Source organism: Oncorhynchus nerka, linkage group LG28 (assembly GCF_034236695.1).
Source record: "Oncorhynchus nerka isolate Pitt River linkage group LG28, Oner_Uvic_2.0, whole genome shotgun sequence".
Taxonomy (NCBI): domain Eukaryota; kingdom Metazoa; phylum Chordata; class Actinopteri; order Salmoniformes; family Salmonidae; genus Oncorhynchus; species Oncorhynchus nerka.
Window position 1 is genome coordinate 20,394,886 of NC_088423.1, and position 13,788 is coordinate 20,408,673.

The 13,788-nt window shown below is 41.3% G+C and overlaps 1 protein-coding gene across 2 annotated transcripts in view; it reads left to right on the plus strand.

Moving 5' to 3' along the window:
* Positions 1-298: 298 nt before the first annotated feature.
* Positions 299-13,788, plus strand: part of nploc4 (NPL4 homolog, ubiquitin recognition factor) — a 38,982-nt gene continuing 25,492 nt past the window's right edge. Inside the window, exons 1-5 of one of the 2 annotated variants that reach the window (XM_065012681.1) lie at positions 299-485; positions 2,389-2,469; positions 10,779-10,888; positions 12,186-12,398; positions 13,686-13,734. In XM_065012681.1, coding sequence (XP_064868753.1) covers positions 471-485; positions 2,389-2,469; positions 10,779-10,888; positions 12,186-12,398; positions 13,686-13,734 — 468 coding nt within the window. In that variant the 5' untranslated portion in view covers positions 299-470. The remainder of the gene's footprint in view (positions 486-2,388; positions 2,470-10,778; positions 10,889-12,185; positions 12,399-13,685; positions 13,735-13,788) is intronic. The other variant, XM_029640107.2, reaches the window with a different exon arrangement.

The window sequence follows — 13,788 nt, forward strand, 5'->3', positions numbered from 1 at the left end:
AGATTTTCTCTTGTCAGACCAATAAATAAACGCCTCAGGATTAAGCTGTCTCAGTTTATAAAATGTTCACTCTGATATGAATTCACCCTACAATGTATGAAAGAATGGACATTTTTACAAGTATCGACTGATACCGACTCGCTGTAGTCGCAGGTAGGGTACACTCCAAAATTAATCGCCTCGCAACTCAACTCCTTTGAGTATCGTGAGTTGAGAATTCTTTGTGAGGGAGCAATAACCTGTGGAAATGCTGCAGAACAAAAGTCTCGGAAGGATTTTATATCGATGCCTCTTTCACTCGGGCAGTTGCGGAGGGGCACTATGGCACGGACTTGTTAGCGTGTAACACCCGGTGTTTTAGTCGTGGAATGGAGTTCCGTTGATTCTGTCCAGTCAGTAAATATTTTATCGTTAGTATCGTTCTCTTTTGCTACACAGTGAAATAAACCGGGACCACAAACCCGAACATCATGGCAGAAAATATTGTAAGTATGACAGCGCGTTATAGTTCAAGCTAAAAGATTTAGGATTGATAGCCAGCTAGCTAACGTTATCAAAGTCTGACAAGCGGAGTGATGAGGCAGCAGAATTAGCCATTTGCTAGCTAACATAGTTAGCATCTCACTAGACTGACAGGGCCTAGATAACCGCTAACTCCCTCTGTTATATAGCTTACCTAGCTAGTTAGTCAGACATCTTTGATTTCAAATTTGCCAACATGTTACGTTGGCTCAGTTTACGTTGACCTATCATAGCTATTTATTAGGAAAGTAGTTAAATCGTGTGTTTGCTAGGGAACTAACTATCTTTGTAAACTATTGGTTTTGAAAAATGCGTGGACGTTCACTTTGACAAAGGCACATAGCTGTTGACGTTATTAGCAACCTACCTAAGCAGCTAACAAGTTTTTATCAACATTCCCTGGCCCCCATTTTTTTTGCAAGAACGAAGTTTCTGTAGCTAGCTAACTTTGTTAAAAGTAAAATGATCTAGTCAGTGTTCTTAGCGACCTTGTCTTCAACTTGTGCCTAAAAATAGTTTTAGCTAGCTGGCTAATTACTTTGTCACGAGTTGGCTGGCTTGCTAGCTAAATAATTAACGTTAGTTAGCTAGCTAAATTATACTGTTTAGGGTTGTTTTCCCTGCTCATCCGAGATTAAACAAACCGGCTAACTAACGTACCTACAGCAATTATTTAAAAAACAGCCAGCCCATAACAGAAGCTGCTCATATCATGTACTTTACAATTCTTAGCTAACTAAACTAGGTAATTCACCTTCACAACCAAATTATTGCTTGTTAATTATAACCACTGTGTCACTACATCAATGAACGACGGGTGCCAACGACCCTCCACCCACATTTCTGCACTGTCACGACCCTGGCACTGACAGCTCTAGCAGAAAAAATTAGCTAAATAGTTACAGCAGTGTCCTGTTTTCAGTGGGTTGCAACAAATGTCAGCGAGACAGTTTTGGGTGTTAATAAAATTAGCTGATGAGTCAAATCACATTTTATTTGTCACATGCTTTATAAAACAAGTGTAGACTGCCAGTGAAATGTTTACTTACAGGTTGTTTGCCAACAATAGAGTTAAAGGTAAAAACAACAACATAGAAATAGTGACACAAATACAAAGTGAATAACAATAATGAGTTAAAAATAACATGGCTGAATATAAGGAGTACCAGTACTGAGTCGATGTGCAGGGGTACATGGTAATGTAGCTACGTGTACATAAACGTAGGGGTAAAGTGACTAGGTGACAGAATAGATAGACAGTAGCAGCAGCATATGTGGAAGTGTGCTTGTGGCGTGTGTGTGTGGCATATGTAGTGTGTGTTGGGGTGTCAGTGTAATAAGTATGTGTGGATGGAGTCCAGTGTGTGTGTGCATAGTTAGTGCAAAAAAGGGTCAATACAGGTAGTCCGGGTAGCCATTTGATGAGCTGTTTAGCAGTCTTATGGCTTGGGGGTAGCAGCTGTTTTGGGTCCTGTTGGTTCCAGAATTGGTGCGCTGGTACCGCTTGCAATGCGGTAGCAGAAAGAACGAACAGTTTATGGCTTGGGTGGCTGGAGTCTTACACAATTGCTTTGCCCCTTCCACTGACAGCCTGGTATAGAGGTCCGTACTCACCACCCTCTGTAGTGCCTTGCAGTCGGGTGCCTTGCAGTTTCTGTACCAAGCGGGGATGCAGCCAGTCAAGATGCTCTCAATGGTGCAGCTGTAGAACTTTTTGAGAATTTGCCTAATCTTTTCATTGGTGTTGAGTCATTGATCAATATGGTTTTCCAATGTATTTGGTTTTGTTAAGCAACCTAAATATAGGAGATAATGGAAATGATAGATTATGATGTGGAGAAATGTAATATTTTTCCTAATTTACAGATCATCCGGGTTCAGTCCCCGAACGGGATGAAGAAGATCCCCGCCACCAAGAAAGAGACAGCAGCCACTTTCCTCAATAAGGTATGGAAACATGACATGAAGACAAACATGGGCTCTTAATGGTATTGTAGGCTATATGGTTGGGCTGTGTACAAAAACAAACTACTCTCCACAAACACATGGAAAACTTGTGGTTCTTTCTGTCATTCTGTAGTCTTATTAATAGCACATTCTGTCTAACTGCTTTTGGCCAGGTAGTATCAGAAGATTGACATCTTTCTCTGTCTTTCTCACTCTCTCTCCCTGTGCCCAGCCTGTGCTCAAGCTCAGTGTTCATTTATGAGGTAGGCAGCTCTGCAGGAAAGGGAGAGTATTTCTGCAGTGTTCACCCTCATCTGTGCACTGTGCAGCTAATGAGGAGCCATCCACAGTGGAAGGATTCAATGCATTGCTCAGCAGAGACCTGTGGGTGTTATGTCAAATCAAATCAAACTTTATTTGTCACATGCGCTGAATACAAGAAGTGTGTACTTTACTGTGAAATACTTATTTACAAGCCCTTAACCGACACTGCAGTTCAAGAAGAAGAAGATATTTACCAAGTTGACTAAAATAAAAAGTAACACAATAACAATAACTAGGCTATATACAGGGGGCACTGGTACTGAGTCAGTGTGTGGGTGTACAGGCTAGTTGAGGTAATCTGTATATGTAGGTGGGGGTGAAGTGACTATGCGTAGGTAACAAACAGCGAGTAGCAGCAGTGTACAAAAGGGAGGGGGGGGGGGGTCAACGTAAATTGTCCGGTGGCGATTTTATGAATTGTTCAGCAGTCTTATGGCTTGGGGGTAGAAGCTGCTGAGGAGCCTTTTGGTCCTAGACTTAGCACTCCGGTACCACTTGCCATGCGGTAGTAGAGAAAAGTCTATAACTTGGGTGACTGGAGTCTCTGGCAATTTTATGGGCTTTCCTCTGACACTGCCTATTATATAGGTCTTGGATGGCAGGAAACTGGGCCGTACACACTACCCTCTAGCGCCTTACGTTCAGATGCCTAGCAGTTGCCATACCAGGCGGTGATGCAACTGGTCAGGATGCTCTCGATGGTGCTGGTGCAGCTGTGGAACCTATGTGGAGAGGGAGCTGGGTGTTAGAGGGAGTGGGAGAGCTGTGTATTATTGCAATTCCTTTGAACAGTGGTTTATAAATAGTTGTATCACATCCGCATGCTTGCTTGCCTGCCAGTCTTGACCACAACTGGACCCAGAGACTGTGAGACGATATTGGGTAGGAAATCAAGGAAATACCTTAAGAGGCAGTCAGCAGTTCAGACAACAACCAAGTGGGCACCCCACCACTGTTTTGGTAAAGAACTGAGTGATGGGGCTTGAGAATGGAACCACTTTCAAATTCATAAACCAAGCTTTCATAAAAGACACACTGCACCACCTCTCTCCCTTCTCTCATGAGGAAGTTCTTAGCTCCATGAGACCCGACGGTAACTGTAGAGTTTGGAGTGGGAATTCTTTTGAATAAATACGGGGCTCTGTCCTTGATCTGGCTCCAGTGTCTAATGCCATCAATGACAGTCAAGATCCTCAGAGACCGAGCTTTGGATACAAAGAATATCCATCCATGACATCAATATTATAGGTAACCATGTTTTGAAGCTACACAGTGTTTGTTTACAATTACATAGTTTACAAACAAGGGAGTAAAATAAGCTTATATTTTGTGTTTTGATGGAGTAAGATAGTTGAACTAAGCTCATTGAGCATTTACTGTAATTTCCGGACTATAAGCCGCTACTTTATTCCCACACTTTGAACCTCGCGGTTTATACAATGACGCGGCTAATTTATGGATTTTTCCCGCTTTCACAAGATTCATGCCGCCAAAAAACTGAGCACCGTCACATAATGTGATGTAAATCGAGCGCGCTCAAACTTCCCATCATTCTGATTACGGTAATAATTTTGTCACCCTCATCATGGCAAAGACACGGAGAAATGCATATGATGCAGCTTTCAAGTTGAAGGCGATCGATCTGACTGTTGGAAAAGGAAATAGAGCTGCTGCATGGGATCTTGGCCTTAATGAGTCGATTATAAGACTTTGTAAACAGCAGCGTGAGGAACTGACTCAGTGCAAAAAGACAACAAACCTTTCAGAGGGAAGAAAAGCAGATGGCCCAAAGTATTTGCAGCCACTCGACATCAGTGTAAATCGTGCATTTAAGGTGGCGCTCCTTGTTCAGTGGGAGGCTTGGATGACAAGTGGGGAGAAATCCTTCACTAAAACGGGCCGCATGCGAAGAGCAACTTATGGTCAAGTCTGCCAGTGGGTCCTGACAGCGTGGAGCATTGTCAAAAAATCCACTATCATCAACGGGTTTCGAAAGGCTGGACTGCTGTGTGTTGAAGGGGCAGCATGAGCTCAGCGGGGTATTTGCCTCCGGATGAAAGTGACGAGAGCGACAATGAAAACGATCCAACATCGGATGAAGCAATTCTGAGGCTATTCAACTCCGACACCGAAGGAGATGACTTCAGTGGTTTCAGTGCACAGGAGGAGGAAGATAGTGACCAATGACTTTACTGGTCGGCTACTGTTTAATTTTTGTTACAAGCCGTGTTTCGTTTAAAGGCTGTGTAAAGTTAATTTGTTTCAATGTACCGGTAGGCACCTGCGGCTTATAGACATATTTTATTATTTATGTACAAAATACATATTTTTTAATAATTCAGTGGGTGTGGTTTATATTCGTGAGCGCTTAATAGTCCAGCAATTACGGTATATGTTATTTTCTTCAAGAATCAATGGGTACATATCATTTAAGTCAACAAATTGATGTACCAATTTCAGATTGCCCATTAAACTCAATTGCAATATCAGTGGCTGAAAATGAAAAGTCACTGGATGTTTGGTCACAGTGGAGAAGGGTTACCTTGCCTGCGGCAGAACCCTATTAAAAATGTATGTCTTTTTAGTTAAAACAGAAATGTGTTGCAGAACAATGGAGAGAGTAGTCTAATTTGTATTCCCTGCCTCTGATGTGCTGCCAATCAGTCAGTAATAGGGAGAGTTGCATGAAGAGCCCAAAGAGGCACTGTGTCTGATCAGACGGGGAGGGAGGGGTTTTCCCAGACGCGTTCATACATTATATCCCTTTGCATGTCATTGTTATATTTATGCTGATATAGGCTAGACCACTACTGTTGTCTTGCCCATAAGAACAAAGGCACTGCACTGTCTTCTCAGCTTTGAATAAACTGCATTTTTGTGACCTGTGTATGGCTGACACAGGATTTTTACCATGAGCAGTCTACTTACGAGACTTTTTGCAAAAATACACTCACAGGGATTTACAGTGCTACCACTTTGGCCGCATAAGCTCCCTAAATATTTTACTGTGTTACCTGGAATTTTAATTTGGGCGCACCCGTGTCCCTATGCATTTTTTATATTTGGTCATTGCTGGCGATTCTTATCATTCATACCTTGAATATTTTTCATTGCTCCGAGACTTATTTATTTGCTCTTCAATTTTTCAACATGATGTCAAAAGGTGATTGGACAAGTCAGTCTGCTTGCATCCATAGTAACAAGTCCAGTGAAGACAGTATCCTGTCTTATGTCTAAGTGATAATGCCCTAGAAGCCGGTGTTTGGCGGATATATTGACCGCGCCAATATATCCTCCAAACACCGGCTTCGAGGGCCTTATCACTTTTATACAATTGGTTATCAACATATTCAAATAATGATTTACATATTTTCATTAAACATTTTATTCTGACGAATTTATTAATTTCAGCCTTCCACAAGATACAGTCCTGACCCAAATTTAGGGTTGATACCCAAGACGGCATGGTTGTTCGTTCTATTGGTTTGTTTGCCAGAGAAGCGACCCAGTAGTTGGGTCTTTTTGTTCTGTATCTATGGACACGACCTAGTCGTGCTTTCGACAATGCCAAGCATCAAGAATATATCTGTGACCGGTTGGTCGTAGGGATATTAGTTGAAGCTTCTCTGACAACTCCTTATCTAACACCAACTTGACACTCAACAAAGTGGTAGAGCTTGTGAGACAGTCAGAGCAAGTAAAGGGGCTCAGGTCAGCACATACCCTCAGCTGGTCTTTGCTCTTCTTGGGTACCAAGACCATAAGCGCACACCACTCTGTGGGCTCCCCAGCATGGGCACTGAATGAAACACGTCTGGTGAGTGGTGTGATCAGGGAGCCCACTCTCTCGCGGGAATTCCACTAACAGTCCGTATGTTGCCAAACGTAGCTCCTGCTCATGTTCGTATCTGTACTGATGGCGCAAAAGCCATGACCGGGAGACATGGTGGAGTGGTACTGCACGTGCAAGCAGTTACTCCCGACGCCACTTGGGTACACTGCAGCATCCACCAAGAGGCTCTTGCTGCCAAGGGAATGCCTGACCCCTATAAGACGTGTTGGACACTACAGTGAAAATGGTTAACTTTGTTAAAGCAAGGCCCCTAAACTCTAGTGTATTTTCTGCGCTATGCAATGATATGGGCAGTGACCATGTAACGCTTTTCCAACGTGCTGGTTATCAAGGGGCATGTTTTTTTTTTTTTTTTTTTGAGAAGAGCTTAAACCTCTTACAACTACCCCCCTACATTGTGCAATTTCCGCCTGAAGACATACCCAAATCTAACAGTCTGTAGCTCAGGCACAGAACCAAGGATATGCATATTATTGGTACCATTTGAAAGAAAACACTCTGAAGTTTGTGTAAATGTGAATTGAATGTGGGAGAATATAACACAATAGATCTGGTTTAGATAAAACAATGGAAAAAAACATGTTTATTTTTATTTTTGTATCTTTAATATGAACAAGCTAAAACAAACATTCAGATAGGATGATGGGGACAATTTCAGTGAAAAATATAAGAGGGCAACAGTACCTGTGCAAAGTCTCAGAATGATAACTTCCAAAATGAGTGTGCTACATGACAGTTATCATGAAGTCACCCAGGTGTCCCGCACAAGTAGCCCAAATGTACCCAAGTGGCCAAATTGGTGAAGGTATACATTTTGAAACAATTAACTATATACAAAATACCAAAATGATATTCTAAAAAAAAAAAAATGGGGGGGGGGAAATCATCATTGATTTAAAAAATACATGAAAAAAATATATTTACAAAATAACATGGGTAACTATTTACACACTTTCAATATTTGGAAGACCCTCAGTCCTCTATAAAATCTATTTATATAGCCCCAGCCTAAAACCCCAAACAGCAAGCAATGCAGGTGTAGCAGCACAGTGGCTAGGAAACACTCCCTAGAAAGGCAAAAACCTAGGAAGAAACTTAGAGGAACCAGGCTATGAGGGGTGGCCAGTCCTCTTCTGGCTGTGCCGGGTGGAGATCACAGTGGTTGTAGAGGGTGCAATAGGACAGCACCTCAAGAGTAAAAATGAACAGTTTAGGGTTCCATAGCCTCTGGCAGAACAGTTGAAACTGGAACAGCAGCAAGGCCAGGTGGACTGGGGACAGCAAGGAGTCATCATGCCAGGTAGTCCTGACGCTTGGTCCTAGGGCTCAGGTCCTCCTCCGAGAGAGAATTAGAGCGAGCATACTTAAATTCACACAGGACACCGGATAAGACTCCCATTCGGAGTCAGTGTCACTGTGAAAGAAAATGTTCAGTTAGAATAGTTTCACATATGAGCCCTGTATCAACAGGTATAATAAACATATATAGTACAGGGAAAATAAGGTTGAATATATTATGACCTGCTAGATCTACTGTCTCTTTTATATTATGACATTTCAGCTAATCTACTGTCTCTATTATATTATGACAGACCAGCTGTATCTACTGTCTCCATTTCACTTTGGCCATTGTTGTGGGCCTGCCCTCCCCTCAATAGGCTATTTCATGTGGGTTGGGGTGGGGCGGCAGACACACGCATCTCACATTTCATGACATTACATGTTTATATATTGCTTCTAAAATTAAAATGTTTAAAATAAATATTTAATATTATTAATTTCAAACAAGGGCATTAGCATGATAAGAACTTACCAGTCCAAAACGATGTCCTCTCCCGTTAAAAAAATATTCCTCCACAATTGCTAAATGAATCGTGCTACAACAATCTCTGTCTTACTTTCCCATCAATTTATTCAAAAATTGTGTGTACATCTGTATATCTAGACTTAGATTTAGCTTTCCCTGACTTAGTCACCAAACTGATTGATATATAAACAGCTGAATATGCGCTTTTACCAAACAATGCAGTGCGTAATATGTGTTTCTCCCTCCGGTATGACTCTCGAATGACTCTTACGCTGGAGCTTACTACATGGGTTGGTCTTGCAACACATAAATATGACCTATTGCCGTTTACCTCAGCTCATTGGCTGTTTACCCAGCTAGATTTCAAGACAATCAGTGGTCATTGGGTTAAAAGACAGTCAATCAAAGAAACAGCGGGCAAATCATTGGTGCACAATGATGTCATGACTTGTTGTCTTCAAATCGGTTTCTTTCAGTCAATACGTCCCGCGAAATGGCCCATCACGTTTGATTGTGTTACAAACAAACCAGTTGATTGCAGTGAAACCAAACATGACTGGAAAAGTCACGTTCTGTGTGGGTTATTTACCTGGAATGAGACGGAATTCACGACACAAGCGGTTCACAAAATGTTTCGTGTTTTTATTTTATCAAACAAAAGATCATTCATTGTGTAACAATGAGCATTGGAATTGCAAACAGACGAAGATCGTCAAAGGTAAACGATTTATTATAATGCAGTTTGTGATTGTTACACCTGTGCTGGTTAAAATTGTTGTTTTTTATGGGGCTCTATGCTCAGATAATCGCATTGTATTCTTTCGCAGTAAATCCTTTTTTAAATCTGACAACGCAGTTGGATTAGCAAGATTCTAGGCTTTCGATACATGTGAGACACTTGTATTTTCATGAATGTTTAATATGACTATTTATGTAGCGATCACCATATGTTGTGGAATTTCAGCCCGCTAGCGGGTTCCGTGCGCAGAAAGGTTAACGTATTCTTTACTGACCATCATTTTTACTTGTCTGACCGCTTGCATGATGAGTTTCTCACACTACTGGCTTCTCTGTTTTTTTTCTCGCCTGAATGGTCTGAATCTAGGATTACAGGGACTCTCCGCAACTATATTCAATGAGCGGGACAAAATTGAGGCTATGATTAAGAAGTTGGAGTTCTTCTCTGTCTGCATTAAGGACAACATAGGTCTTTCCATCATTGTATGATATTTTTTGTGTGCAAATGAACTCAAGCTTACGGACAATGTCAAATGTGATAGAGCAAAGCACCGTTTTAGTTTTTTTAGGTTTCTTTTTTTAACCTTTTATAACTAGGCAAGTCAGTTAAGAACAAATTCTTATTTTCAATTACGGCCTAGGAACAGTGGGTTAACTACCTGTTCAGGGGCAGAACGACAGATTTGTACCTTGTCAGCTCGGGATTTGAACTTGCATCCTTTCGGTTACTAATCCAACACTCTAACCACTAGGCTACCCTGCCGCACCCGAATGAGCTGGGTGAGCGTTTACGCAGGTACTTAACCTAACTGGATGACACAACTGGATTCGTTATCCCTTTCATGCCCTGCCTCCAGTCCACTTACTGATATCTGAGCAAGAGAGCCTCATCGAAATTGCAACAAGCGGTTCTGTGCAAATGTAATTTAATCAGAAGCCACTGCCAGATTTCTGGATACGGCTGCGCTCAAAGTATCCTGCCTTTGTAAATTGCACTGATGCCCTTTGCAACCACCTACCTATGTGAGAGTGGATTATCAGCCTTCACTAACATGAATACATCTAAATACAGGCACGGACTGTTTGTGGAAAATTATTTAAGACGGACATTCTCCAACCCACACTGCAGTGTTATGTGCATCATTTCAAGCACACCCTTCATATTAATCTGTGGTGCGTTATTCACAATTTCCGATGAATAAATAAGGTTTTATATGTAAGATGGTTAAATAAAGAGCAAAATTATTTATTATTTGCGCCCTGGTCCTATAAGAGCTCTTTGTCACAACCCGGCTTGTGGGAAGTGACAAACTCACACTCCTTCTTATGTTTCAACATTTTATCGTACAGTGTGTGTGTGTGGCAGGCTTACAATGATGTCAAAGAGTGCGCTGACCCTGGTGCTAGAGGGGGTACGCAGCTGGAGGTTGAATGTTTTGAAGGGGTATGGGACTATAAAAAGTTTAGGAACCGCTGCTCTAAAGTAAAGCTCATCATTACCTAAACTCTTTACCGAGTCTCTTTCCACAGCTGTGCCTTGGGTATGGCAGGTGAGACTAATCATTATTACCCTTTTTCTACTGTCAGGTGGGCAAAGAGTTTGGCTTCACCTCCAATGGCTTCTCTATCTTCCTGAACCGCAACAAGACTGATGAGATCCAGTCCCAGAATAAGACCCTCAGCCTGCTCAAGATCAAGTGAGTTTGGAGAAACATTAAGTTATTGTTTAAACAATCTGGTGGTACCACTGAGTATAGGTTTTTTTTTTTTTATATATTTTTTTTAGCACCTTAACTGCCATTTTTTGCAATCTAGAGCAAAAAATGGCCTTAAATAGCTGTTTCCATCCACTTGGCGACCTATTTTAATGCAAATATTCTATAATCCGCATGAAGAAAATATGCACATGCAGAGGTGTTTCCACTAATTGGTCTTGTTGTGGATAAAAATCAGTGCGTGATGACACAGTGCACACAATGTACTTCATCATGTACTGAATAAATATCTAAAGTTCCAGTTGTTACCATCACATTTTCAACCCTAATGATTTAGTTTTGTCAAACAAACTGTTGCCTTAAATCGCAAATGTGCCTACTCTGGTCTTGGCAGGTGAGCTCCAGCCGATAGGTTGCAGATACAGTGCGGGTAGATGACATTATGGATAAAAGCGAGAATATTTGTCAAATTGCAGTCGAGCATCGATCATGTCACCAGAATACGACCCTCAATATTTATTGAAAAGGAGCATCAAGATCACCGTGCACTTTCACCACCCTGTGAAGTTCATCACAATTGATTTCCTCTGTAGCCTAATAAACTGCATGTCGTAGTGGGAGGACTACAGCCCATATCATCGCTTGACTCCAAGTTCACTATGATTCGATGGTTGTCATATCAATATTTCCACCACCATTTCTTGCATAATTAATTTTACCAACACAATGTTCCCACCATAATGAACATACATTTTCTGTGTGCATTTAAAAAACTGTACCGCAACTTCCTGTTTCATCACAGCTGTCAGTTTTGTTATATATGGTATGCCTTTAATCACATAAACTGTATATAGAAACGTGGTTAGAGATAACAAAATATATATATATATATTTATTTTTTTACTGTGGTGCAGTCAGTCCACAAGGTGGCGCTGCGCCCCTCTTACATTCTTTGGGGAGAACCCTGTCACTACTTGTTAGGCTACTCCTTTTAGCTAGATAAACATGTAGTTATTATTTACACTGCGTATACTGAACAATGTCCTCAATTCGTCAAGTGTTCCACAGGGATACTGGCACATGTTGACTCCAATGCTTCCCACAGTTGTCAAGTTTATTTATCAAGTTACCGCAAGAAGGGATCATAGCATTCACCTGGTCAGTTTGTCAAGAGCAGGTGTTCTTAATATTTTGTACACTCGGTGTATAGCGTCACTTAATTTTGTTCACTACTTATTATCTTGGATTATCATTATGCTCATTGTGTGTGTTTCTCTAGACATGGAGACATGCTCTTCCTGTACCCGTCGGGCTCCCCAGGACCCTCCGGAGAGACCATGGACGTGGCCACCACTCACTCTTCATCACTACCCTCATCTTCATCGTCCATGATGTCACGCTCCCACTCGGCACCCCACATCCCCGAGGATGAGATTGACCAGTACCTGGCCAAGCAGGAGGGCAAGATATACAGGAACAAAGATCCACAGCTGTAAGAGATTTTATATAACTCCTGGGAAACTGTGGCACTCCCAAAAACTTTTAGAAAAGGACAAAACGCATTAGCCTGCCTGGCCAAAAATAAAAAGGTGAAATGAGGTGACGTCCTTTTGGAGTGCCATCGTTTCCCAATGTTCTTGAAATAGGGATTTAATTTGAAGAAATCTACACCTGTGAGAGATTGATTTAATTTCTGTATGTTGTATAGAATCAAAACTACACAGCAACAGAGATCTACAGCTGTAAGATATTATAGACTTTTTTATTTATTTAACCTTTTATTTAACCAGGTAGGCAAGTTGAGAACAAGTTCTCATTTACAACTGCGACCTGGCCAAGATAAAGCAAAGCAGTTCGACACATACAACAACACAGAGTTACACATGGAGTAAAACAAACATAGTCAATAATACAGTAGAAAAATAAGTCTATATACAATGTATAGGAAATGAGGTGAGATAAGGGAGGTAAAGGCAAAAGAAGGCCATGGTGGCGAAGTAAATACAATATAAAGTAAAACACTGGAATGGTTGATTTGCAGTGGAAGAATGTGCAAAGTAGAGAGAAAAAATGGGGTGCAAAGGAGCAAAATAAATAAATACAGTAGGGAAAATGTTGTATTGAAGCAAATATCTACAGAAACAAATATCCACAGCTGCAATTGATTTATAGACTTAAAGATTTAAGGCAGGGGTGTCAAACTCATTCCACGGAGGTTAATGTCTATGGGTTTTTATTTTTCCTTTCAATTAAGACCTAGACATCCAGGTGAGGGGAGTTCCTTACTAAGTAGTGATCTTAATTCATCAATCAAGTTTAAGGGTGGAGCGAAAACCCGCAGACACTCGACCCTCCTTGGAATGAGTTTGACACGTGATCTGCTGAAACCGAGATCCACAACTCTGCCGACTTAAAGGTCTACAGCCGTTTAGACTGCTGAGGGGAGAATGGCTCATAATAATGGCTGGAATGGAGGGAATGAAATGGCATGAACCACATGGAAACCATGTATTTGATACTATTCCACTAATTCTGCTCCAGCCATTACCACGAGCCCATCCTCCACAATTAAGGTGCCACTAACTTCCTGTGGTCTACGGGAACAGAAATCCAAAGCTGTAAGATATTTCATAGTCTTCCTGTATGTTCTATTGAAACAAATATCTACAGGAACAGATATCCACAGTGTAAGAGACACTGCTTTGTAGACTGTAGCTAGTTTTGTTATTGTATTAAGGCATTCAATTGTGTCAGTGTATTGATTCAGTTCTTGTTTCAGGTGTCGGCATGGATCGATGGGAAAGTGTGTACACTGCGTACCACTAGAGGTAAGTGTGTGTTCTTTCCACCTTCATTTGTCCAACTATTACTGTTTACTTTAA